Here is a 25208-nt window from a genome sequence, read left to right as displayed (position 1 = left end):
TATTTGTAGGCATTCCCAATTCTCAGTGGTCATATAAGCAAGATAAATTTTATTGTTTTTCTTTATAAAACCATCAGCTCCTCCCATTTGCTATTTTGACTTTTCTTTCCACTCCCATACTTGTTAAACCTTCACTCTTGAGAGAATGTCGCAGAACATTTCCTTCTCTTCAACTCTTTAATAGATATTCATAAGCAAAGCAAAACAAAGGTTTTGGCATTTGTACCAGATTTCAGTAAGTATGATTCGCTCTCCACTTCTGAATGGAAATGTCCCTCAGGGGTTCTGCTTTCAGAATTGTTCATCTTGAGGCTCTCTGTTCTGAGCTACCTTTCCTCCCAAAGTAAGTTGCCCTCCTTTCAAAGTAAATCTCTTTTGTTTTTAGCCATGCTTTCTTGCATTTGTCGCATGCCTTGACTACACAGCACACCTGTGAATTTCATTAGAGGTACTGCTTAATTCCTCTTCCAGAGGATATTCAGTAAGGTTGCTGCTAGCACTGAAACTAGATTGTAGTCCCCCATTTTGCCTGTCTAGTTCTTGCCAAATAAATATTCATGCCATCATGTAGGATGTTTCCTGGTGAATTTCTGCATCCTATAGGTTAGATAGAGCAGAAATGGTAGAACCTGTCTATAGTGCTTCACTTGCAGAATCCCCAGGTAAAGCCTGGCTGTGTCAGGCATATCCCTTCCTCAAAGTATTCCTTGTGCAACCGCTTTTTTTTCCTGCATGCACAGCTCATGTCAGGTTCAATGCTGGTGCCAAGGCTACAGCCTTCAGTGCAGGGTCCATCCCATTAGAGGTTCTGGAAATATGAATAAACCTCATTGTTATTGTGCAGTGTGATATGGGGGATACAAGTTGTCCTGAGAAATCCATGCCCACTGTCACTTTATCATATCCCTAGGAACATTTAACCACTGTTCTGCAAACTTCACTCTCATCTTTCATCTCTAAGTTAACTCCCTTCTCTCTTCCAATTTAAGAAACCAATCCAAAATCATAGATGGTCAAATTGATCAATGTGCTCCCCATGCTGATTTTGATATATATTGCTAAGGTTTCCTTGGGTGTAAGAGGAGTTTCATATCTGTATATACTCAAAACGCTGTATTTTGTTGCTACTTTGCCATAACTTTTTTATCTCTCATCTTCTGTTTGAATGTGTGGCAGTACTGTCATCCCCACCAATCTGACTTGATCAGGCAAATGAGATTTTGTAAGGCACTTGATCAAGCGCTTTACTAAAATTTAGATACATTTTCTGTGTTCTCACTGTTCGTTAATTTTGCAGTTTCATTGAAGCTGCAGTCAAGCTTGGCATGGCATACGTGTGTGGCATTATAAGCAACGAGTGGGGTTGACTGGTTAACCACTAAGCTTTTAACTCCAGTCTACCAACTGCTTTGGTATTAAGATGTAGTGGGGCTTGTTTCTAGCTGTGTGTCTATAGGATTTTATAGACGTATGTTTGTAAATATATGTATAAATATATATAAATAAAACTGTATATATTTATGAATATATTTGGGCTGTGTGTATATACAGGCACAGTTATATACATACACAGGTGTGTGTGTCTGTGTACATATATGGTAAGTTTGTTATGGTAGGGCCAGTGGCAATGTCAAGTTGCCATAGCCAGTGTCATCACAAATTTGTGAAAACGGTTCTACCGGATGCAAAAGTCACGCTATCAATGTCTGTCCTAGCACTGCAACCAGTGAAGAGGGAAGCTTTCAGGGAAAATTTCAGTTGTGCAAGAGGACATGATGTGAGGGTGGTGTTTTTAAATGATGAATTTTCATGTTTTATTTGTACGTTCCTCAGAAATTTTCACAATAAGCTAAATACAATGAAAATACTTAACATGTTTCAGGAAACTATATGAAGCAATGAAGCAAATCAGCTTATACTTTATATCCGTTCAACACTACTCAGCACAAATTAGGTGCTGATGTGAAGTTGTCCCGCAATCAAGTTTTGCGATTGCAGTGAGAACTGTTTTGTTTCTTTCACCATCTTTTCTGCTCTAACAGCAGAGAGAACCAGCAGATTAGTGGCTCTGTCTTAAAAGGTGGTTGTGCACAGATCCGCATGCTTTGGGCAGAAGTAATGTCGGGAGGGTAAATGGGACATTTTTTCTGGGTTCAAAGAGTTGGTTAAACAGGATGGTTTAGGATTACTGATGTCTCAACAGCAAAACCTTTCTTAAAGGTCCTTTTCATCTGCCAATACAATGCATTTACTTAAATGACTTTTTCTTACGTTTCAGGAGCAGGCAATACAGGACAAACTTCAAACTCTCTCACAGAGCTGTGAAAGGTATTATTATAATCTCTTTGGCATAAGAAACACTTTCCTTCCCGACGCTGTTTTTCCCCTCTCTCTTTACAAGGCTAGGTCAAATGCCTGGCCTTTGCCTTGGCTGAGAGAAGCATAGCTGGAGCTGTCCAGGAGAAGATGGAAGGGTGCATGTCTAGGGAGAAAGCTGCAGACGTTCTGTGTGCAGCATGCTTATTTTGGCTTCTTCAACTCTTTTAATTCTTTAGTTTGGATGCTGCATCCTAGCCTTGGTGTATGTACAACAGCTTTCATTTCAGCATGTAACTTCTCTTTTTGTTAAGGTAACTGAAGTGGTACAGTCCCTGGTTTTGATGCTGTTGAATCTGTATAAAAACATGGTATGCTAATATAATTGGGTATATAGTTTATTCCCTCTTTGGGAATAAACTGGATATGCCTGTATCGCCTTCTGTAATGGTCTTTCATCAGGTATGTTATGGGCAACGGTCTATCAGTGAGAGTTGTGTGTTGAGTTACTCGTTCTAACTATACCTTTGAGTATTAGAACACGCAACCAAAGCCCGTTCTGTGGTTTTGCAGTACACGAGGTCATACTCAAGCCTAGTAACGCTAATGATGGAACTAATGATAAATAACCTCCAGAGCCAGCTCAGCACTCCTCAGAAAGAAAAGCAAATTTCAGTTTTTGCCAGCCCTCATCTCCCTGCTTTTGTACTCAAAAGCAGAAGGGGAAGCAGCAAGGTTTAGGGGAAGGAGTGAGGAAGAGCCCTGGAGAGGAAGGCTTGCTGCTGGACTGGAGAGGAGCTGAATGGGAGTAGTGGCTGCTGCTTCGGGGCAGGACTCCCCTCCCCAGGCATCTGCTGCTCCCGTGCCACAGCTCCTGCTTTGGCACCAGCACTAAACCAGATTTCTCAGGGCTGGGTATGGATAAGGCCGATACGAGCAGTGCGTGTTCATAAGCAGCGGAGTGCCTTGCCCATTGCAGGAGCCAGCACCAACTTCATCCTTATTGATTATAAAGCTTTGGGGTTAGGATTTTCTATTTCCCTGAATAGACAAGATGAGTTAAGTTTATAAACTGTGAAGATGCCTCTCACTGTTTTCATTCTACCCCACCAAAAAAAGTTAGCATGACACAAGTCAATGCAACCCTGCAATCTTAAAATGGAACCTTTTTTCCCAAGAATTTTCTGCTTTTACATACCGCATGGAAAGTGAAATCTAATTTTTCTTGACTATAGGTTAGTTCTGGATACAAGACAAAATCAGTTCATTTTGTCTGTCTAGTCTGTTGTAGAAAGGAACATCAAATTTTCAGTCGTCTTTTGAATTCTAACTTGCCTGTTCCAGAATTGTGTTTGAAAAGTTGACTGTCATGACTGCAGCAGCATGGAGAGTCTGTGTCAGCACACGTCTCATAGTCTTAGCGGGAGGTCTCTCTTTTCCAGATGCACGGGTAACTCAGCGCTGGAGCTGGGTTGTGCTTTTGTAGAGTTGGAGGGTAATGGCACACGAGTCAAGCGGCTGGCCATTGCAGCAAAGATGTCATCTGGAGTATGTCCTATGTGCAAAATGCGTTCGATTCCGAACATACGAGTTACGCGTACAAGGTAGCTGCAAAGGGAATGGAAATAAGCTGTTCTGCAGTTAGTGCAGAACAAGAAGTAGAAGCCTTAAATTTTAGAACGGAATCTACAGGTTAGACTTAAATTCTTTTATGCCTGTATGGCTAAGTGAACACAGGAATAAATTGTCCAGGAAGGTTATGAAATCTCACGGGAGCCTTGTAAGATCAGTTTACACAAACCCCGGTGAGGACTGGTTTAGACAGAGCTGATTATACCTTGGTGTAATAAATAGGCCAGATGGCCTTACAGGGTTCCTTCCTGACATGGTTTTTATGAACCTCTGAAAATTTCCTGCAAATTACTTGCATGTTGACGTTTTCTCTACATGTCATATTGCAATAAGGTTGTTAGCAGCAACTGTTTTGGCTGCTAAAAATAATATACTGTCGCTAGCTGGTCATCTGGGATTATTGTGGGATAAAACCTTGTTTCTGATCCTTGAGAACTGCAGAGAGAGGAGAGGCAGTCTCCTACAGGATGCTGTACTGACTTCTCACTCTTTTCCTTTATCTCCCACAAACATAAACGGTCCCTGCTTCTAAGCTGTGAGTGCAGACAGGCAGGAGTTGAGAAAACTGGACCTTACAAAAACAGGAACTTGTGCAGTTGAGAGAGGGAAGTGAAGGGATTGAGGGCATATAGTGATATATTAAGAGTGATGGGACTTTCCCTGCGGTATTGGCAGAAATGTTAATAGACCATTTCTTAGAAGGTGTGGTAGCCAGACTGACTTGGAGTAGTTCACTTACTGACCATGTTTCAGTAGCTGGCTCAGTTTGGGCCAAAAGAGTGCAGCTGTACACTTCTTTTTTGCAGTCTCTGTTGTGTGACTTACCTATGCATAACTCCATCGTGTGTGGTTTTATAATTGGGTTTTTCTTCCTTTCTCTTACAAAGCTACGTGAGTCCAGATGTTGCTTCAGGTAAAGAGATGAGTGACAGCTTTGAAGGAGCAATAGGAAGTGGAAAACAAGAAGGAAAGTCTTCAAAGAAACATAAGAAATCTACACGCGCTCGTTCACGCCAGGAGAAGTCCAGCAGACCAAAACTGACCATATTAAATGCAAGTACAACCTCTTTGTGGGTAACTTTAGGAATCCTTTGCCTTTGCCAGAAATAACTGTTGTTAATCTTTGCCGGCAGGTTTGTAACACAGGGGATAAGATGGTGGAGTGTCAGCTTGAAACACACAATCACAAAATGGTGACTTTTAAGTTTGATTTGGATGGCGACGCGCCAGAGGAAATTGCTACTTACATGGTAAGACTTGGTGATGCGGCTGCCCACAGGCTCTTAACACACCATGTTGCTTCAGCCAACTTATTCTCATGTGTGCCTGTTGACTGAGCTTTCTTGTAGCTGTGGAATGGAGTGTTAATTGAAGCGTTGCCGTTTTCCTCTATGTTTTGATGTGGCCTTGTAGGTAGAGAATGAATTCATATTGCAGAGTGAAAAAGAGACATTTATTGAACAAATGAAAGATATTATTGATAAAGCAGAAGATATGCTCAGTGAGGATACAGAAGGAGAACGAAGTTCTGATCAGGGAACGAGTCCCCAACAAGATAGTGACAGACTGGAGATGTGTGAGGTAAGAAACGTTAAATAAAGATCTCGAGTTTGATTCCTTTTTCTTAACAGCCAGTTACTATAAATTAGTTTTACACCCTGTGTTTAAAAAAAAAAATTAAGTTTCTTGGCTAGAAAGATAATGCTTTTACTCCATTAAGGCTTACAACATGAGTGTGCCTTGGAATAATGCTGCTCTTGCATTGATATGAGACATAGTTTTTCTACTGTGTGCTTTGGTTTTTTTAACAGGAGAAGCGGCAGTCTCAAATGAAGACACCCGTGTATCAACAAAATGGTAAATGTGCCTTTGAATACAAACTTAATCTCAGGCTTTAAAGGCAATGACGAGTTCATGCAGAAGTTTGCTAGATTCAGGAAGAAATCCACCAGTTACTGGTGGTTGGGAATATATCTGGAAATATGGGTACAACGGTGGTCCCTGCTGTTAGCAGCCTGGCAGATTGCAGGGCTAACCTGGATGAATCTAACATCTGGGGATGTTTAAGGAAGCCCTGAATTACACAAGCTGATAATCAGTGGTGAAAAAAATCAAAGAGGTAAAGGCAAGCATACTCTTTTCACAGCAATAACTGCATTTGCAAGAAAAAGCTAAAAGATTATGTTTGCGTTCATTATTTAATTGAAATTTCTAACCAGTAAGTTTTCAGCTACGTTGGTATTACAGGGGGGATCTTGGCCTTCTGAACACAGTCATATCTTACGGCTTTTACAGACAAATGCAATGGGAAGGGGATTGGCCCTTGATTCTCTCTTAAGTGCACACTGGTGGGAAAAGTGAAACCTCTGCTGAAGCATTATTCCCAAAATTCTTGTTACAGCATGTGGCACCGTGTATTTGCTCCACACTGACAGGGGAAGGATAACTTAGAACTTCTTTGATAAGTGCAGAAACTGGGAATCCTCCAAACTAAACTTTGTGCTCAAAAGATGGTTTATTTTTTGCCTGTAAATGTCATATTTTTCTCAGTACACCTTTTTTGACATAGGATTTATATTTCTACTAATGAAAGTTACAAAGTCTGTCTAGTTCTGGTTTGCCAATTACATATGCCAAGCTTTGAGATAAGATGTGGAAGGAAATATTAGCTAGAAAACTTCCAACATGGAACAGTTAAGCTAGATAACAAAATCAACAAATTTTTCATTGTGAGAAGACTGTCCACAGTACCATTAATAAAATTTTCATGTGTTCAACTATTACCCTCCTAAAAGCACAAACACCTGAATATAAATTTTCAAGTAACTTAAAATATCTGGCAGAATCAGGAGGCATTACTGTTTCCCTTCCAAAAGGGATGAGAATCAAATCAGGAGCCATAGTTTTATTTTCGGCTAATACTGTAGAAGTTCTGATTCTCTTTCTAAACGTGGAAATTAAGACTAGGTTTTGACAGATGATCTGGAATGAATGGAAGCTCTTGTGTTTACTTTTTATCTTTTTTCATCTCTAGTTTTGCATACTGGAAAAAGGTGGTTTATTATATGTCCTGTTGTGGAAAACCCTGCTACTGATGCACCAGAATTTTCTCCACCAGTTCCTCAGAGTACACAGCAGTCTGAAGGACCAGGTATTTAGTGGGTATGGTGGTGCTGGGTTGATGGTTGGACTTGGTGATCTTGAAGGTCTTTTCCAAACTCGATCATTCTGTGACTCTGTATTTACAAACTTGACTGCTGTGTCATCTCTCTTCTGCTCTCACCTGACTTAGCTGTGATTGTTTCACTTCATTTAGTCAGAGGAAGAAAATTACTAATTTTGTTAAGTCTTGCATTTTAAGTGTGACCTGATACTGAACCAAGTTAGGAATGTTGAGTTTCAGGGAAGTCTCAGTATTTTAACTCTGCCTTATGCTATACGGCAGCTGAAGTTGTAGTCACTGCTGTTTTAATAAATGATGTCTTTTCAGTGAAATGTTTTTGTATAAACTGCAATTTTAGGTTCTAATTTGACTTGTATGACAGTTATTTTCTGACGGGAAGCGCTAATGGGTTACGGCGATGTGGTTATTGCTGCAGCTAGCCAGGAGGTTCTGCAGTGACTTTCTTTCATTCTGTGCAGCTCATTAAAAAGTCAACCTGATGTTTCTACTCTTTCTAGACCTGGAGCAGCCGGATGATCAGCAAGCGAGCTCTGCGGTGGCGGACAGGCCTGGTGTCTTAGCTGGTCAGCAGCTTCCCCTACAAGCAGGTGTATGTGACAGCCCCCTCGGAGCCTCTCCAGCTTTGGCTCAAGTTCCTGCCGCAGCACCTTCCGCCAGCTTACCCGGCCAGGCGGAGTTTCCAGCTCCGGCACTACCAGGATCTGCTCCAAATACCCTGGAGCAGGCGGCTGCTAACGGCGGTCAGCTGGAGTATTCTCCGCTGAAGGCAGCGATGCCCGCTCTGCCGGGTGCTCCTGCCCCCCGTGCCGCCTTGCTGGAGGAACCTTCCGACGCTCCCCCCGCTCCGCAGCACCTGCAGCCGCAGGCCGACGAGGGCACGTGTGTCCCTGACGTGGAGATAGCGTGTTGCAGCGTTGGGCCGCACAAGTCGGTCCTGGCAGCTCCCGCGAAGGCGGCAGAGCTCTGCCCGCTCCCCGTGCTCCCGGACACCGTCGTTTTGGAGCGGCAGCCTGTGGCGCAGGTCCCTCACCTGCCAGAGGCTGGCCAGCCCGGTGTGGCGCAGCACGCCTTCGTGAACCAAGCGTTCCCTGCAGCTGCCGCAGCCGATCCTCTCGGTATGGCGGGATCTCAACTCCAGAGCCCTACTCAGGTGCCAGTGGCTGCGTCCCAGCAGCACGCCATGCTGTCCCAGGTGCAGCCTGTGGCCTGCACCGGCGTTGGGATCAGCCTGCTGCAACAGCAGCAGCCGAGCACTGCCGAGTCCGACGGAGAGGGACCACCCAGGGTGGACTTTGTTGACAACACAATAAAAAGCCTTGATGAGAAATTGCGGAATTTGCTTTACCAGGAATACGTTCCTACTTCTTCTGCATCAGCAGGGACTCCAGACACCTCTGTCCCATTAGAACAGGGCGATAGTGAATTTAACTTGCCGCCGTTTCCCCAAGATCAGGTCCCCGCCTTGGCGCTGGATTTGAGAGAACCAGGCCATAACGTAGCAGATAGCGGCCAGGAGGTGAAAGCTGCTGCCGAGGCCCAGCGAGTGCCACTCGTACCATCGGAGAGCTCGTCCTACCCTGTACTGGTTAGTCCAGCAATGACTCTGCCCTTCGCACCCCCAGATCCAGCTGCTGGGGATGGCACCAAAACAGAGCTCAGAACCGACGAGCCTGTGGTAGGACATGCATAGATTTCTCGCTTCTCTATAAACATTTTACGTTTCTGCTCCTTTTGTCTGTTGACTGCTCTAGTGTGAAAGTTCTCTTAAATTTTTACTGTCAGATGTATTCTGACTCATTTTACATAAATGCTTGTTAGTGAAAGCCAAACTTTTCCTTTGGGTTTAAAAGTGGTATAATATCTTAATTCATTCTCCTCCTCTTGTGTCCTGTTCCTAAAATGGGCAGAAAGGTGATAATTTTTTTTTGTAGTTTAAGAATGTAAAACACATGAGGGATTATAGTCATTCAAGTTCTGATGAAGATGATCATGCTTCAATAGGATTTTTCTATATATAAATTAATGGCAGTGATTATAATACCTGCCTTCAAAGTCAGTCTGAATAAAATAAACACTTCAGGGGCCTTTGCTTTGTTCAAGTGCTGCAGCTAAAGGAAGACACTCCACAGGTAGCAGCTTGCTCTGCTTCCAGTAATGATTTATTTTGTGTTCCCCTGAACTTGGCAGAGCAAGGGTTCACTGGGGTGCCTCTCAGGAAAGCTGGAGCAGGTGGTCTGGGTCACACTCAGTGTCTCGATTGTGCACCTGTGTTGCATTCTTTTAGATAAAATCCTGAGGTTTTGAGATTCAGCAGATTTGCAGCTCTTTCTGCTAGAAGATCAGTGTATATCTTGAAAAGTAGCATTTCTGCAGATAATTACATCACCACTAGCAAGGCTGAGGCTGTTCCATGTTGTGTCAGCTGAATGAACTGTATCAACTGCTTGAAGATGCTGTATGTTACAGGAAAGACGGCTGCACTTGAGTAACTCTTTAGAGCATACTGTTTATAGTAAGTGACTTCTTACAGTAGATAAAACTCTCTCTCTATGAAAGGTGTTATGTCTCTCCAGTAATTTGCATTTGTCCTATTAAAATCTGTGCCAATAAGAAAAGAGAGGCATAGAACTTCTGCAGACAGACATACAGATGAAGAATGTACAGTCCGACTGGCAAAGAAAACCAGAACTAAACGCCAAAATGTTTAGTGCCTGTTTGTTAGTAACTTAAGCTGCAGTTCCCTCTGCCACTGCCACTGCTTTTGTCCTTCTAAGTGAGGAAAATAAATGCAGGAGTTTAAGGAAGATCTAGAAGGCCACCTCCACAGACCACTGTAAAATAGTTTAATATTCCACAACAGTGTGAGGGTGGAGAGGGAGAGAGGGAAGGAGAATGCATGGCCTTTCTGCTTGAGTGTGTGAGACTGAAATTCTTTTTCTTTTCTCTTTTTACTGAAAGTTTGAAAAGTTGGAGGTCACCAGCATCGGTGCTCATTCCTCAGAAGCCAGAGGTGGGTCAGCAAGCAGAAAAGGTAAAGCTCCTTTCCATGATGAACAGCAGTGTTGCATCTCTACGAGTGCATGGTCCTCTTCTCTGGTGTCCCCTTGCTGCTCACCCTTCTGCTTAACTGCAAAGCACTGCCCAGCACGAGCCATTTCTGATCCTATTTGTAATATAACTAATATTAAACATCTTGCTTCTGTCAAGCTTCCTAGAAAGAAACTGCCTCACAGGCGGATTTATTTTAAACCATAAATATGTAATATGTGTCAGTGATGTAGCTGTAGGGTATTCACATGGAAGGCTATGTTACCAACAATAAATTTCCAGTGCCTTTAAAAAGTCCAAACAGAAAGTCCTGTGGATTTCCTGGGTTTCATAAAAACGTGTTGACAAAAATAACATGATTGAGGGTAGCCCCTCTGGGGGGAAGCCTGTAAGATTATCAAGGAAGTCCCACAGAGAACGAGTAAAGAGTAATTTTCTCTAGGTACTTGTAGATACAATGGCACTTCCTATAATAACTTAGTAGGAACCATATTAAGAAACTGGGTATTTATCATGCTCCATTTACCTGTCTTGCAAGTCATGGGAAGTTTTAAGGGCTGAGGAATCCAAAACTGCTCCTGTTGTCATGGGTGGGGTTGGGGAGGGCTTATAGTAAGTTTGGGGTTTTTTTGAGATTGTCATGGCAAAGCTGGCTACCAGGTTTGTGTGACAGCGTAGATCATTCTTGTCCTGGTGGACATAGGTTGTCCACTGCTTTTAAGTCAGTGTGAGAGGGGAAGGCTTTGGGTAGCCTCTGCATTCATCTGTCTTGCTACAGGCAAAGAAGAGAGTATGCAAGTGGAATGTAGCACTCTGTAGTAAAATTGATGTATCTTGGATACCATCAAGCAGTGATATATTTCACCATTTCAGAACTATGAAGTGACAGATTTTTGCCTTATGTTCACTCTGTGCAATGTGCTTGTGTTTTTTGGTTCAAAAACTTCAAAACCAGTGTCCAGGTTGTGAAATAATCGTGTCTTGATGACCATCACTAATATTTTGCTTGTTGTGTGCTCCGAGCAGCCATCTTTTGAGCTTATGATTTCCACTTTCAGCAATGTGCATTTAACTTCATTTCAGGCACTTTTAATTGTTGGTGTCAGTACCTGTCAAATGAAAGCTGTGAAATACCAGTCCATCTGTGGTCAACTGCAGCATTTTGTATGCATGAATAGCAGAGTGCAATTACTTTTTTGAGACATCAAGAACACCTTAGTAATGCAGGCCCAATGTATCATGCAGATTTCATTCTTCTGGTTTTCGCCTTAAAAATTTTCAACTGACTAATGAAATTACATAGTCCATTATTACTTGAATTCCCCAAATCAATAGCTTGAAGGGAGTGCCTACCTGCAAATATTTTATGTTGTCATTGATATCACCTCCTGCATTACAAATCCTGTATTACAAAGATTGGATAGTTAAATTATTCTTCAGTGCTACGCTTTATCACACTTCAGTCTGTCACAGTAAACACATCGGCTTTTGTTATACTAAAGTATTCCAGAAATTAATATTATTTTTTTTCCAACTTGTAAAACAGGTTCAGCTGCAAGCATCACTTCAGCTCCTGCTGCTACAACAACCAACCTCCTTCAGGTAACCAGAAACTAGGAGCAGTTTTATGCTTAATTTCTACAGTTACTTTCAAATTTAATCTCTATTATTTTCTCCAGGTTGCACCTACATCATCAAGCATAACTAAACAGATGGAAACTTCTAAAAGGAGCGAGAAGGCAAAGACTATGACTTTGTCTGCACACACAGATAACGTAATGCAGATATCTACAGCAGATGGGGTGATAAATAACCTTCAAAGGGATGACTCTCTAGACTCTGGTTCCTATGGAAAACGGGCTGAAACTCATGATAGCGGTACACCAGCCAAAACTATTGGCAGGTTTTCAGTAATCAGCACGCAAGATGAATTAACTTTAGCAGCTCCACACTGCTTAAGGTTCTCGGCACCCCCAGATGTCTATTTGGATGAGCTACCTTCCAGCCCTGATCTGAAGACAGCTGTCCGACGGGTGCAGACAGCCTCTTCTGTTGATGTCCTCTGTGACCAGGGTTCAAGTGATTCTGCTGATGAGCCTTTCCATCGTCAGTCGGCTGCTGCTGCCCAGCTGTCCCCCCCGAGCAGTAGTGCAGCCACTGACTTAATTAAAAAAGCAGCTGCTTTTCTGCAAAGAACTAGCAAAGGCAGCTCACCGGGCCTTGATTCACCTAACGGGCAAGGAACAAAAATTCCTACCATCAACATAACATCTTTCCACTCGCAGTCGTCATACATGAGCAGCGACAACGACTCGGAATTTGAAGACGCAGATATGAAGAAAGAATTGCAGAACCTGAGAGAAAAGTATGTTGGGTTTGCAAACAATGCTAGGAAAGCTTGTGTTAAGATATCTAGGCAGCACCTCTGCATATGATGAGCAAATACCTGGTTTTCATAGCTGTAATGAGTAAACTGGTTCTGGGCAAATTAGGCATGGCTAGGACCTTCTCCCAGATGTCATGCTGCATCCTTTTATGCATCACTTTGTCAATTCCATTTAGAAGGATAATTCCATAATAACTTTTTTAAACCCCAAAGCATTTCCGCTGCGATGTCCAGTTTCCTTACTGAAAAGCTATGTTGATGTGGTGGCAAACAATAGCACTTGTAAGGTATGTGATGGTAGGTTCCCATGTGGACACTATTTAAGGTGGCATAAAAATGATCTGGGTGCCTGTGCAGACAGCTGCCCTAGTGTTCTCTTCATGCCCTTCTCTGCAAGGGATGACTTAGACTGTCAGGTCTACAGACCCATCACTATTCCCAGTCTTGGTTTTACAGTAGATAAGCTACTATCTGTTAGGCAGGTAAGGCTCTTCACTTTGCCTCCCATCGGCTGTCATCAAGGCATCCGTCCAGCCTCAGCAGGAGGCTGGGTGAGCCTGGCAGGAGAGCGTTGTGCTGCCAGTCCTGATTGCTAGCTGCTTGAATTGTGAACATTTTCTTTCTGTCTGGGCAGGTGATGGGTAAAAACTAGTGTTAGATGCTAGTTTAACAAAAATGTTAAACTTTAAGGTATAATGGTTTTATTGAATACAGATGATGCATCTCTTTAAAACAGAACTACAGTAATAGAAAACCTTTAAGCTGACTTTATGGCATCACGAAATCTGCATTATAAATAAGGTAACGATTCATGTGCCAGTGCCATTTTTATTGGAAGCGCTTTTGTTTTTCTTCATGTTGAACTCCAAACTGATGTACATTCCTTGAGGATTAACTTCTTTGAGCCACTGGTTTGAAGAGAGAGATTCTGGAATAGTTTGGAGCTCCTGTCAGATCCCATGTCAAAATCCGTTGTTTTTACTGAGGATGTTGAAAATCTTTCTAGCTGTCTAGGATTCTGTCTTATGAATGAATATTTGAGCAGTCAGTCACCACATTTGCCAGGTAGATTGTTATAACTTCACATAATTTTGGATGAGTAGTTGATTGTTTTATAACCAAAGACTGGTTTGTTTCTTTTTTAATAACTAATTATACTGTCGAGATGTGGTGCTTTATCCAATACATCGCTAGCAGAGTTCTTTATTTTTTATGTTTAGGCATATGAAGGAAATTGCTGAACTTCAGACTCAGCAGAAGAATGAGATAGAGGCACTGTATATTCGCTTAGGGAAACCCCTTCCTCCCAATCTGGGGTTCCTTCACTCAGCCCCACCAAGCGGCCGTCGCCGAAGAACCAGCAAAAATAAATTGAAAGGTGGAAAACTATTAAACCCTCTGGTCCAGCAGCTCAGGAGTGGAACATCAAGCACAAGTAGGTACACTAGATTGCTTTCCATATGTCTGTTCTTTGTGTCAGTGGTGGTTCTGCTGTGTAGTTGCACAGACTGCAGGAAAGGCACTGAATTTTTATTGGATTTAGTACTGTGACTCAAGTTCACGTACCGTGAACTGGTTTTGAAGTGAGCTCCTTTGGGACAGGCCTATTACAGCCGCCCAGTGCCGCACCATACATACCTTCTCTGCATCGGTTACAATGCTTGGCAGAGAAACAATATTCCACTTTAATTTGGAATGCAGCCTGGTTACGCTTTCCCATCCTTTCTCCAAATGCAATTTATTGATGTTTGTATTCACTTCTTAGGTGCTGTTATCCTCTACTGATTATGGGCTCTATCTTGTTGTTGTTTATTTTTTTCCTGCAAGATGCCATATAAATAAGACTGGATTGCATTTGCTCCCCCAAAGGATGGGAGGTAAAAACAGGTATAAAACTGTGATGGATGCTTTGACCATCTGAAGTAGTTTGAGATTTTTCAAACAGTAGTACAATCTTGAGTCACTATCTCTTTGGAAAATATAAAGATATAATTCAACTGGGAAATGCTGATATAGCCCAGTACCTATATCTTCAGCAAAATGTACAATAGGATATGAATAATTTTTTTCAACTTACTTCATGCTGTTATTTAGAGCAGCAGCAGCAGTTCCAACATTAACCCTGGATTTCAAAGCTGATAGCTCTTGTTTTCAAAGCCACTTCATCATAGGTCCACTTTGAATTTCATCGCATCAATCTTATTATAGACAGACTGTTTTGGAGGATTTTGCTTTTAAGGATTTCAGCTGAGATAGGAAAAGCAAAGAGGAAGTATTGGGAGGCAAGATGTTCTGTGATCCATCTTGAATCTCAGTATTCTTGCCTATAAGAACTGAAGCAATGGTCAATGCTTTATACCTCTTTGCTGCTCGGCTGACGTGCATAGGTTTTACTTCCTTTCCTGGTGATGAGGTACTCTGAATGTCTGTTATCCTTGGTCCATTCATTTTCCAGTTTGTTCTTGGGTTCTCTCTAGCCGTTTTCCCCTCTGTCTATTCACAAACCCCACATGTGTCTCCACTCACAGATTTTTGGCTCATATCAGTGTGCTACCCTAGTCCAAAGAATTTAAGCTTATTTCTGCATAAAATGTCCCAATTTTCCTTTTTTTTCCCCTGGTCATCTTCAGTTAGAGAACAGAAATCTGCTCAGACTGCTACTTTGGTGCATGCTTTCCTCCTTGCATTTCTTCTGTGGTGTTTTCCATTTTCTCAAGGCACTGTGTGAAGTTCACGTTTTCTTTGAGAATCTGTATTCATGCCTAAGTTATCTTGCCCTTGACTATGTAGATTCCTCATTTTATGGCCTTCCTAAGGTGGTTTCTCAGGGATCAAGGGCAGGCAGTTCCTAATACGGTTACTGATGTAATTGTCATTCCCACTGTTAGATACTTTTGCTGATAAATCCATGCAACAAATGATTGCAAAGGTATTCTGATGGTAAAGCCTCTTTACCTGAGATATCCACATAGGTAGATATATGGATACAGATGTTTCTCTACAGACATGTATCTATATATAGATGGCTATAAAGTTCCTCATGTCTTTGCACAAACTTTTTATTCCTCTCCATTTGTTTGCTTTCACCTTTCATGTTTGGGAGCAAACCTACGTCTTTGCTCAGTCAATCTGTGCGTTCAATCCTCCTACTTAGGCACTTCTGCGGTTCTCACTTTATTTCAGCAGTGCACCTTGTGAGGTCCTGACTCCAGCCTTTCTGAAAAATGCAGAAAAGAAACTGTAAAAATCAAACCTACTCCATAAGCTTCTTAGAGAAACTGGATCAGCGATAGTGCGTGTAGGTTATATTCTGGTGCAGGCTCTCCATAAAGTCTGTGCTTCATACAGTACGTCATAATTGTGAACCGCTGTTCCTCTTGGTGGCAAAGTAACTATTATTTTTAGGCATGGATTTTTATTCAGTGGTTTCTTAGTATTTGCCGCTGCATGTGTTTTGTTTGCTCTTTCAGGTAATCTTTCAGACTCTAAAGACTCACCCCACAAAGAAACAACTAAAACTCAGCCTGGATCTCCCGAAGGAGCAGCAGTAACTCCCCCTGCATCGGGCACCTTTGGGAAGGCTGTGCAGACGCAGCAGCCGTGCTCTGTCAAAGCCTCTTTGTCTTCTGACATCTGCTCCGGCTTAGGCCCCGAAGGAGGTGACGTGAACGCAAGCTCTGGCCAAGGTGATTTTTTCATACCAGCTGTTCAGCATGTCTTCCAGCACATGCTAAAATTAGTTCGCTTCCCTTACGCTTGAACTTTTTAGGAGTGGATTTCACTTCTAGGGATATAGGAATGTTAACCTCTGACAATCCGAATTATTGGCTTATCTTTGAAAAGATTGTTGCAGTATTGTCAGAAGAACAAAAGTAAAGTATCTTACCAAGTGTTAAGAGTCGACGCTCAAGAAGGCATGCTAATTTTTAGGCAGGAAATACCTTTTATTTTTGCCAGCAGTGGCTTTATACTGCCACCTTTTCTGGAGTCTGCCTTACATATTTCTGAGAAAAAAAGAAAGGAAAACAAAAAAGATATAGGAGGATAGGAGATTGTGTCCTTTGGTTCATTTTGGGCTTTTTTTGGCCCCTTGATACTGGTAGACCCAGAGCTCCCCATTATAAACTACCAAAGCATCTTGGGTGTCGGGGGGGTTTTTGTCCCCCAAAAACCAACAACAAAAAACCCCCACCAAAAAACCCCGAGAACCAAGTTATCTTTCCTTTAAGGGGTTAACTTTGTGCATGGTTTGGAGTCCCAGCTAAATGACTGTAGATTGGCTGTGTTCCCCAGTCCCGACCTCTGATACTTCTGTGTATTGCACACCTCCGTAGGCTTTGACTGATCTTGTTGCCATGCTTATTGGAAGCTATGATGATGATTAAAATACCTTCCTCTCATTGCACATCCTGCCAAACTAATCTACAAAATATCTATCTGTTCTCTTCTGCTGTTACTGCATCCTTTGTGTATGGTCAATTAACTTACTCCTCTTTGGCAAAGTTAAAATGGAGATGTGGATGTTTAACTAACAAAGCTGATTTGACTGATGGTATAGGACAACTGATCACAGCTACTTGTACTTTATAAGTGTCTTTGTTTTCTTCCCTTTATATTCATTTGCAGGCTGGACGGTTTTCCACCAAACGTCTGAGAGAGTGACCTATAAATCTAGTAGCAAACCTCGTACCAGATTCCTCAGTGGACCTGTGTCTTTGTCCATCTGTTTGTATTTGTTCTTTTGTATTTTATCACAGTCCATCTTTCTTTTACCCCCTTTTTCCAATTCCATGTTTTATACCTCTAATATGTTTGGCAGGATGCCCCTTTTTTCTGAACCATCTTTTCTTTCTTTTTATCTTTCTTTTAAGTAATCATCATGAACACACCTTATTTATATTAATTTTTCATATGAAAGCTTTTTTTGCACTGCTTTTGGCTCGTGCCTGGGCACCAAAAGCATGTGTGGAAGATCTCATCATTTATTATATAGCCTTATGGTAAATTTTACCCTGGACTTATCAAAGCTTTTGTACTTTATGTGATTTATGTTGAAGTAATTTTATTTGCAATGTGGCAAATATACATGTCTGCTGTCCCGGTTCCAGCGACAACAAAAAGAAATCCATCCTTCTGTAGACGAATGGTCTCTTTCACACATGTTTGGACTATGAAGACATGCATGTAGCAAGCTGATACAATACTAGAAGGTCACTGGAGGGTATAACTTCCATACAAGGGCTGTATTAACACAATATACAGTACTGTTTATATCCACTCTATTTTCTTTAATTTTTTTCCCCGCTATTTGCATGTGGAAATGCTGAGACAATAGTGCTCCAGCTAGCTCTTTCAAAATCTGTTTTCTAGGTGGGCTTTTCCCCATGCATTCACTTCAATTACTTTAAGTGAGCAATTTTTTATACACTCGTAAGCAGCGGGAAGATCTGGTTACTCAGGGGAGAGTACCATCAACTTTTTGTGTAAGCTGATCTGGCTGAAGCACTTTACTCAGTTTATTTTCTTATGACCTTATGTGACCTCAGAGATGAAGTCAATTAGCAGTTCATCAAAGCATAAATAAGTAAAAAGCAATATCAGATTTTCAGATGATACCTTGAAATGGATTTCTAGGATCCAGCATTTCTTCATTTCAAATAATTGTGCACCTGCTATTTGTATGACTCCTAAAGTAATTGGCTATTCAACCAAATGATATCAAGCTATTTAATTAAAAATTAAGACCTTTTAACCCAATTACATATGCTGCTTTTTAGGCAAACAGATTTTGCTTGTACAATAAAGATATGTTGTGCTGAACAGGTACTATAGGCCACTTACATATACCATTAGAAAGGCTAATAATGTTCTTGAGAAAATGTTTGGTTAACTAACCGTTCATTTGCATTAATATCAGATCTCCCATTGGAGTTCTACATTGCTGCTCATTCTCCAAGTGGTACAGATCAAAGGCACAAGACCACTCAAATACACTCCTCCTAATTTTATGAATAAACAATATTTTAAAAAATAATCTTGATTTTTTTTTTTTTGTTTTGTTTTGGTTTTGTTTGTTTGTTTTTGAGGTCCCTAAAAGTCCAAGCACTCAGGTTCCTGAAAACTGATGTTTACTGCTCGGTATACTGAATTTATTATCTTGCAAGTTTTTAAGGACTACTGAAGTCGTGAGACAATTTTGAATTTAGGGATTTTTTTCTGAGAACCTGAGGGGAATTCTCAGTTCACAAATTTTCCCATTTGGTATTGTAATGGACATAGTCATTTTTTCCTCTGCACATGTAATTCCCAGAAGTTGTTTCATTAATCTTTCACAGAATTACTATTCTGTAGGATGCAAAAAGACTGGGAGATGGCAATTAAAAACCATCATATTAAAAATGTTTGAGTGCATGGATATTGTGAATGAAACCGAGGGAATCTGTGAATCCTTCAAGTCGTGAAGTTTCCCGATACTTGAATAACTCTGCGTGACTAATTGCTTTCTGTTCTCAGCCCATACGCTGTCTTCTCGGTTTCTTCTGGGCGAAGCGTTGAGAGGAGGTTTGCACTCCCCTGTTTGAGTCCCAGGCGCTTGACCCTGACGCATCCACCCAAAGTCGGCGCTGCTCGGAGAGCGCGCCTCAGTTTTCCAGCTGCTGCCGGGCGCTCGAGTTGCTAGACAGTTTTCCACAGCTGAATTACGGCTGGGTTTTGATGGGGATAGGCAGTTATTTTAGCTTGTCTTCCCGGTGAGCCCAACAGGTTGGGAGTGTGTGTGTGAAGGGTGAAGATGGGGCTGGGACTGCTGCTGGAAGGACGTACGGCTGCTGGTTCCATCAGCCGGTATCCAGAGCAGCCGTGACCACGGGCCTCAGGAAAAATAGTGATAGATGGTGGTGGTAGGAACTCATCTGGCTCGTGCTCCTTCCCCTCTGGAAGTGACGCAGGCAGAGCCAAGCATTTGGACCAGGTGCTAAACCCGTTTGCATCTTTGCGTGCGCGAGCAAGGAGAGCGAGCGCTGGGCGCACGGTGCTGGGACGTGGCTGTCCGGCGCAGGCGGCTCGGTGGCGTGTCCGAGCAGCTCGGGGTCCCGGCTCTACTCCACACGTCGAGGTTCCCCTGAGATTTTTTTGTTCGTTTGAGAGCTGTTGGGAAAAGTTGCGCTGGATTTTCAGAAATGCTCTGAATCTGTATGTTTAAGGAAAATCGGCCAAAGGGGGAGCTTGGATATTCCAGCGTGAGGCCCCTCCTGTCTTAGCAGACCAATTGGCAGCACGCTTTTAGCAAGAGGCGTTCAGGTGCATTAAAGATAGTTTTACCAAGTATCTTGCCCTGGTTACAAGTTCCATCAAACTTGAACACTTTCACAGTGTTTTGGTCTATTCCCTATGTTGACTTTTCCTCTGCGCTTTTCATGGTATAAAATATTTTTGGTGGGCTTCAGCATAATTTTAGCCTGAGCTGCTTCCCTGCGTTAAATTGGGAGGGCGTCTTAGGGAAGAGTTTGTGCTGATTGTGAGTGGAATTTTCAAAAGCTCCATTCAGCTTAGACTTGCCTTGTGTAAAGCGATTTTTGTCAGGTCTGTAGTAATTAATATATTGTATGGGCATATGCTATTATGGAAATGGTCTAACAATTTACTGCTATTTCAATTTTGTTTTAGCTTTCAAACCTTTTGGCAGCGGTTAGAGTGCAAATAATGGACAGTGGATTTTTTTCTGTCCTGTGTGATATAATAGCTACTTAATTTCTCAGATAAAAAATCTGGAATTGGAGATAAAACAGTCCGCTGAACTTTTGCAGTCTTAGATTAAATCTTAATTATGATTCATCTCCTTAACTTTACAGCTATTAAACACCTTGATTATAGAAGTAACACAATTAATCTGGTGAATTAGGTTTACTAAGTGCATTTTTAATTGAATTTGAATTTAAAACCAATTGGAGCTGATGATTGTCAGTCCCCGCTTCAGGCAGTATCTGCACTTAGATAATGTTTCTCATCTCTCAGGCAACATGCTGGAGTGATACAGTTTGGGAGAAGCAGCTCTTATTTTGGTGATTGACTCTGCTGCAAAGTTTTCCTTAATGCTGGCTCCGCTCACGCGGGTGTTTGTGAATCTGTCCAGTGTCCCCGTTCTGCCGCCTCCCACACCTATGGGGGCCCCAGGTTTGATTTGGCACCTGAGGTGCATCTAAACTTGTGACTCGCTTTTCAGGAAGCGGAGGGGTTGCTGATTAAACTTTTTTACATGCATTTGAGCACGTACTGTGGTCAGCTGCCTGCTTTTATTTCTCGCAGGCAGTTGCTTTGCATTTGCATACACACTCTGCCGAACGCTACCTATTGCTGCATGCGGAATGCTGCAGGATAGTTAAGAAAACAGCATTCTAGTATTACTGCTGCTGCTGTTTCCATAATGGGAGTTGCTAGCTAACTTTGAGATAGGCAAGGTAAGGTATACCTGAGGAGAAAGAGGGGGAAGAAATTAAAAATACAGTGTGGATTGTTCAGTTGTGAATGTGACTTGTGTTTGTTATCTAGGCTTTGAGTTGAGAAACTGAACTAACCTAAGACGTTATGGTAGTCACGTCCTTCTGATTTTCCTGGGATAGAAACTTTATTAAACTGTATGAAATAATAAGAAAAATCTTTCAAAGCGATCCTGTTCTTCCTCATGCCACCCATATCAAAACACAAACATTTCTTCTCCCTTTTTTCCTCCCTCTTCTTTACTTTCTCTTCCTCAGTCTCTGACTGATGTCTCTCCTTTCTCCTTTGAAGACTCAGAGCCTATGTCAACCAGGACCCGCAATCTGAGTTTGAAGCTGCGTTTCTGGCACAGTAACATAAAATATCGACACTGGTTTCCTGTAGAGGAAAAGCATATCCATCCTGTATCTTGCTTTTTGCCCCCCTCTCTGATTTTGCTCATGTTTTCAAGTGCTTCTTCACAATAAACTTGCCATGCCCCATGTCAGATACTCATCTCCTCCCATACCATAATGATATTTTTCTTACCAAGTCCAAAATACCTTTCAGGAAATTGGCACTCAAATAGAAATGGTGCTTATGTCTGGCAAGATCTGACAGTCAAGTAGGGTTCTCGGTACACTTCTGGCACTTTGTCGATCCAACAGAATATGTAAAATCATGATGAAGGATGTAACGAGGCAATAATGAAAAAAAAACCCCACATAGTTTGGTTAAATGAAAATTCAGCTACTCTGCTGGATTTTTTTTCCGCACTTGGACAAGGCATAAGGGAAACTGTTACTTTTAATTGAAGTTCAGAATCTCACATTTAAACACAAATCCTAATAATAAAGTATTTGGAAACAATTGGCCTCAGACCTGCAGAACAATGTATCTTTTTGGACTTGTAAAACAGGACTTTTAGCGTTGTTTTACAGTTTGTCTTTGCAGCCAGACTAGCTTGACTTGTTCCTGAAAGCATTTTTGGCCTCCTATCACAAACTGAATTGACATAATTTCCTGCATAAATAGAGTAGGAATCAAACCCTCCTATTAGGAAGCCAAGGCAATTTGGAGGAGGGAAAAAAAAACCAAACCAAACAACCCAAACAAATGCACTTTTAAGTCGTGAGACCTTGCTTTGGGCATGCTATTGTACTTTTCAAAGCTGCTGAATGGCTGCACATTAAGAAAGGTTTGAGCTGTCCAGTTATTTAGACTTCCTTTACTCACTGAACTGCTGACTTTGTCTGTCCTTTCTTGCATAATAACTACTTTTTGATTGCTTAAAAGTACAGAAGCTTGTCCGTCAGATTTGTTGTGTCTAGTCTTACCTAATTCTGTATGTCTTGTATTGTTTTACCTTGTAGGGTCCACCTTGAAACGACTATGTCTAGGCAAAGATCACAGTAGTAGTAACTATCCCATTTTTGTTTCTCAGTATTTCCTTCATGGCATGGGATGTTTTTTGCTTTTTTTTTAAATTACTGTTATTTTTTAGTAAAAGCTAGTTGTTTAATAAATAGAGCTGATGCACTTATACCGATACGAAATTAGATTGTATAAGTTTGTGATACTTTCATAATAATGCATGTGCTGTGATGTCGTGGGAACCACGCATGCTGCAAGACAGTTGTGGTATTCTTTGTGTGTGAGACTGTGCACGCATGCGGCGAGAAAACTGGATTCAGTGTTTGTCTTTCTGAAATACACACCTTTATATGACTGCAGTTCTCTGCTGGAGGAATTTATAGCTTAAAACGATCTCGTTCCTGTTGAGCTGCATGAAATATTAAACACTAATTGAAGAACTTTCCTGTCAAAATACTTATTTTTCTCACCGATCCCTTTCCCCCAAGCAAAGGAAAAGGAAATGAGCAGCATTCACTTAGAAGTTATGTTGCAGGTCGAATGCATGATCATTTAAAGGTTATTAACGTATTTTATATAACAGTAGGACTAATTAGTTTACTCTGTTTCATTGGCTGGTAACTGATTAACAGAAAAAAGAAGACTGAATGTTCATGTTGGCTTATATAATAATTTTACTACAGTTCTATGAACTTTTTGCTTGGAGAGATGGTCTTTATTTCAAATCTTTAGCTATATCAAATATGTTAACTGAAAAATTAGTTTTTATTTTCTGCTTAGGTCAAATTCAGGCACCTTCAGTTGCTGTTCCCTGCTGATCTTGCTGTGTCAGATTTGTAGTTACCAACACATAAAAAGGACAGACTTTTTTTTTTTCTTAGCTCTAGAAATAAGTGAACGTATAAAATTAAATCTCTGTCAGTACTCTTCCTGTCTGCTTTTATCTATACCAAAAGTTCTGTATCTTTATCTTTGTCTCAAAAACTCACACACCCACTATGTCCTCCTCTCACCTCTTTCTTCTGTACATGAAGGGTCCTGATGGGGTTTTTTCCCCAAAAATATGCAGATGGCAGAATAAATGGCCCTCATATCATCGAGAGAGATTGTGGGTTCCTGGAGCCTTTGAGGCGTAGTAGCCAACCCTACTTATAACCTATATGACAATTATGTTTTTCCAGGAGGACAGTAAACTTATGCAAGTAAAAGATATGGTAAATTCATTTTTTAAATTCATGCAGTTTTAGCAAGTAATACAGCCTGCCTCCCACTCTCTCGTGGTAGCCTCCTCTGAAGAGACTTTGTAAGCCTTAGGATGTCAGTGTTACTGGGACTACATTCGTTTCTTCTCTCTGAGTCACTAACTTCACCTAGAGAGAAGTTGTGGGCACAACTAGTGGCTGAGGTAACATAATGTGATAGAAAATATGAACGCGTTGCAATTGGACCATTTCTTTAAGCAAAGGTGTTCTGTAGAAAGGAGGGGGAGGGATAAAAGTCTGAAAAGCCACTGTTTGAATTGCAGTAAATGAGAAAATATTTGAGCAGCAAAGTGGTGAAGCAGAGATGCCATCATCAACCTTCTTTGTGTGTGATTTTCCAGGATCCTCAACAAACAGTCTCGTAACGGGTCCTGAGCCCGTCCCGCAATCAACCCTGCAGGTTCAGGCCAACAACAGTAACAACAAGAAAGGGACGTTCACAGACGACCTTCACAAGCTGGTTGACCAGTGGACAAGCAAAACTGTTGGAGCTGCACAGACAAAACCTTCCCTAAACCAACTGAAGCAGAACCAAAAAAGGCAAGACATGGAGCCAAAGGCTAATCCCATGCAAACACAGAATGAGACATGTGGAGTAAGTGGCACTCCTTGAAGAGCGTACCTTTTGCTATGTGTCTGAAAGCCTTTGCAGAACTCAAATGTGGAGGAGGACATAGACTAAAATTACTTCAGATAGATGCTTCCTATAAATATCCATCTCTTTTCATTAAGTACTAAACCAGATTTTTTTTTTAAATTATCTTTTGGAATAATCTTGAGGGATATATGGGCTGCAAGATATATATATATATATATATATATAAAAAAATATATATTTTTAAATTGGAAACTGCTTATTAACAGCAATATACAGGCAATACTCATACCACATGTTGCTCAACTTAAGTTTTAACTATTCCTAAAGGTTTTTTTCTTTTTGATGTTTAATATTAATCTTCCTTAGGCAGAACAGTGGCGTGGCTGGGCTGGTGGCTTGGTGGTAGCAAGCCTTTGTTTGAGTGGAAGCGGAGCGAGTACAGCGCTGAGGGAGGGTACGGCTCGATGTGTTTCTGACCCTTGCTTGTTGTACTGGGCATCTTTGAGGCACTCTGCCTCGTGAAAATACCGTCTTCAGAAATGCTGTGAGAGTAAACTATATCAAAAGGGAAATTGGAAGCACTGACATTCATCCCCTCTTATTTTCAGTTGCAGGGAAAAAAACACCATTGCAACGTGCATTTGTGTCACCGTTCAGTGCTTGTTTTCATGGCTCAGTGCTGGTACGGAGGCAGGCACAAAAATGAATGAAGACATATCCAGAATCCCAATTTACCGTTCTGTCCCACCCTGGTCTGCATTTCCAGACCTCTTCCTTCTCCTCACGGTTGGATAATTCTTTGACTAATAATTTTTGCTGGATTAATTATTTTTTTCGGAAGACTGGAAATTGAGCCGAAGTAGAGAAGCAGCAAATTTTAAAAGCAAAGAAATAGTGAAAACAAAACCAGTGAGGAACTGCTTTGTAATCCCT

At 41.5% G+C, this 25208-nt stretch overlaps 1 protein-coding gene across 1 annotated transcript in view; it reads left to right on the top strand.

Annotated features, from left to right (window-relative positions):
• Positions 1 to 24494, top strand: part of WNK2 (WNK lysine deficient protein kinase 2) — a 96955-nt gene extending 72461 nt beyond the window's left edge. Inside the window, exons 13-27 of the mRNA XM_082004712.1 lie at positions 2279 to 2328; positions 4836 to 5001; positions 5082 to 5198; positions 5362 to 5529; positions 5760 to 5805; positions 6983 to 7099; positions 7630 to 8717; positions 10091 to 10163; positions 11727 to 11782; positions 11860 to 12545; positions 13787 to 14001; positions 16037 to 16252; positions 17193 to 17291; positions 22415 to 22459; positions 24019 to 24494. Of these exons, the coding sequence (XP_081860838.1) occupies positions 2279 to 2328; positions 4836 to 5001; positions 5082 to 5198; positions 5362 to 5529; positions 5760 to 5805; positions 6983 to 7099; positions 7630 to 8717; positions 10091 to 10163; positions 11727 to 11782; positions 11860 to 12545; positions 13787 to 14001; positions 16037 to 16252; positions 17193 to 17291; positions 22415 to 22459; positions 24019 to 24290 (3414 nt within the window). The 3' untranslated portion in view covers positions 24291 to 24494. The remainder of the gene's footprint in view (positions 1 to 2278; positions 2329 to 4835; positions 5002 to 5081; positions 5199 to 5361; positions 5530 to 5759; positions 5806 to 6982; positions 7100 to 7629; positions 8718 to 10090; positions 10164 to 11726; positions 11783 to 11859; positions 12546 to 13786; positions 14002 to 16036; positions 16253 to 17192; positions 17292 to 22414; positions 22460 to 24018) is intronic.
• Positions 24495 to 25208: the final 714 nt, after the last annotated feature.

This window comes from Phaethon aethereus (genome assembly GCF_964289735.1).
Source record: "Phaethon aethereus genome assembly, chromosome: 11".
Taxonomy (NCBI): Eukaryota; Metazoa; Chordata; class Aves; order Phaethontiformes; family Phaethontidae; genus Phaethon; species Phaethon aethereus.
The sequence above is the reverse complement of the archived record's forward strand: the minus strand, read 5'-3'. Positions and strand labels throughout refer to the sequence as shown.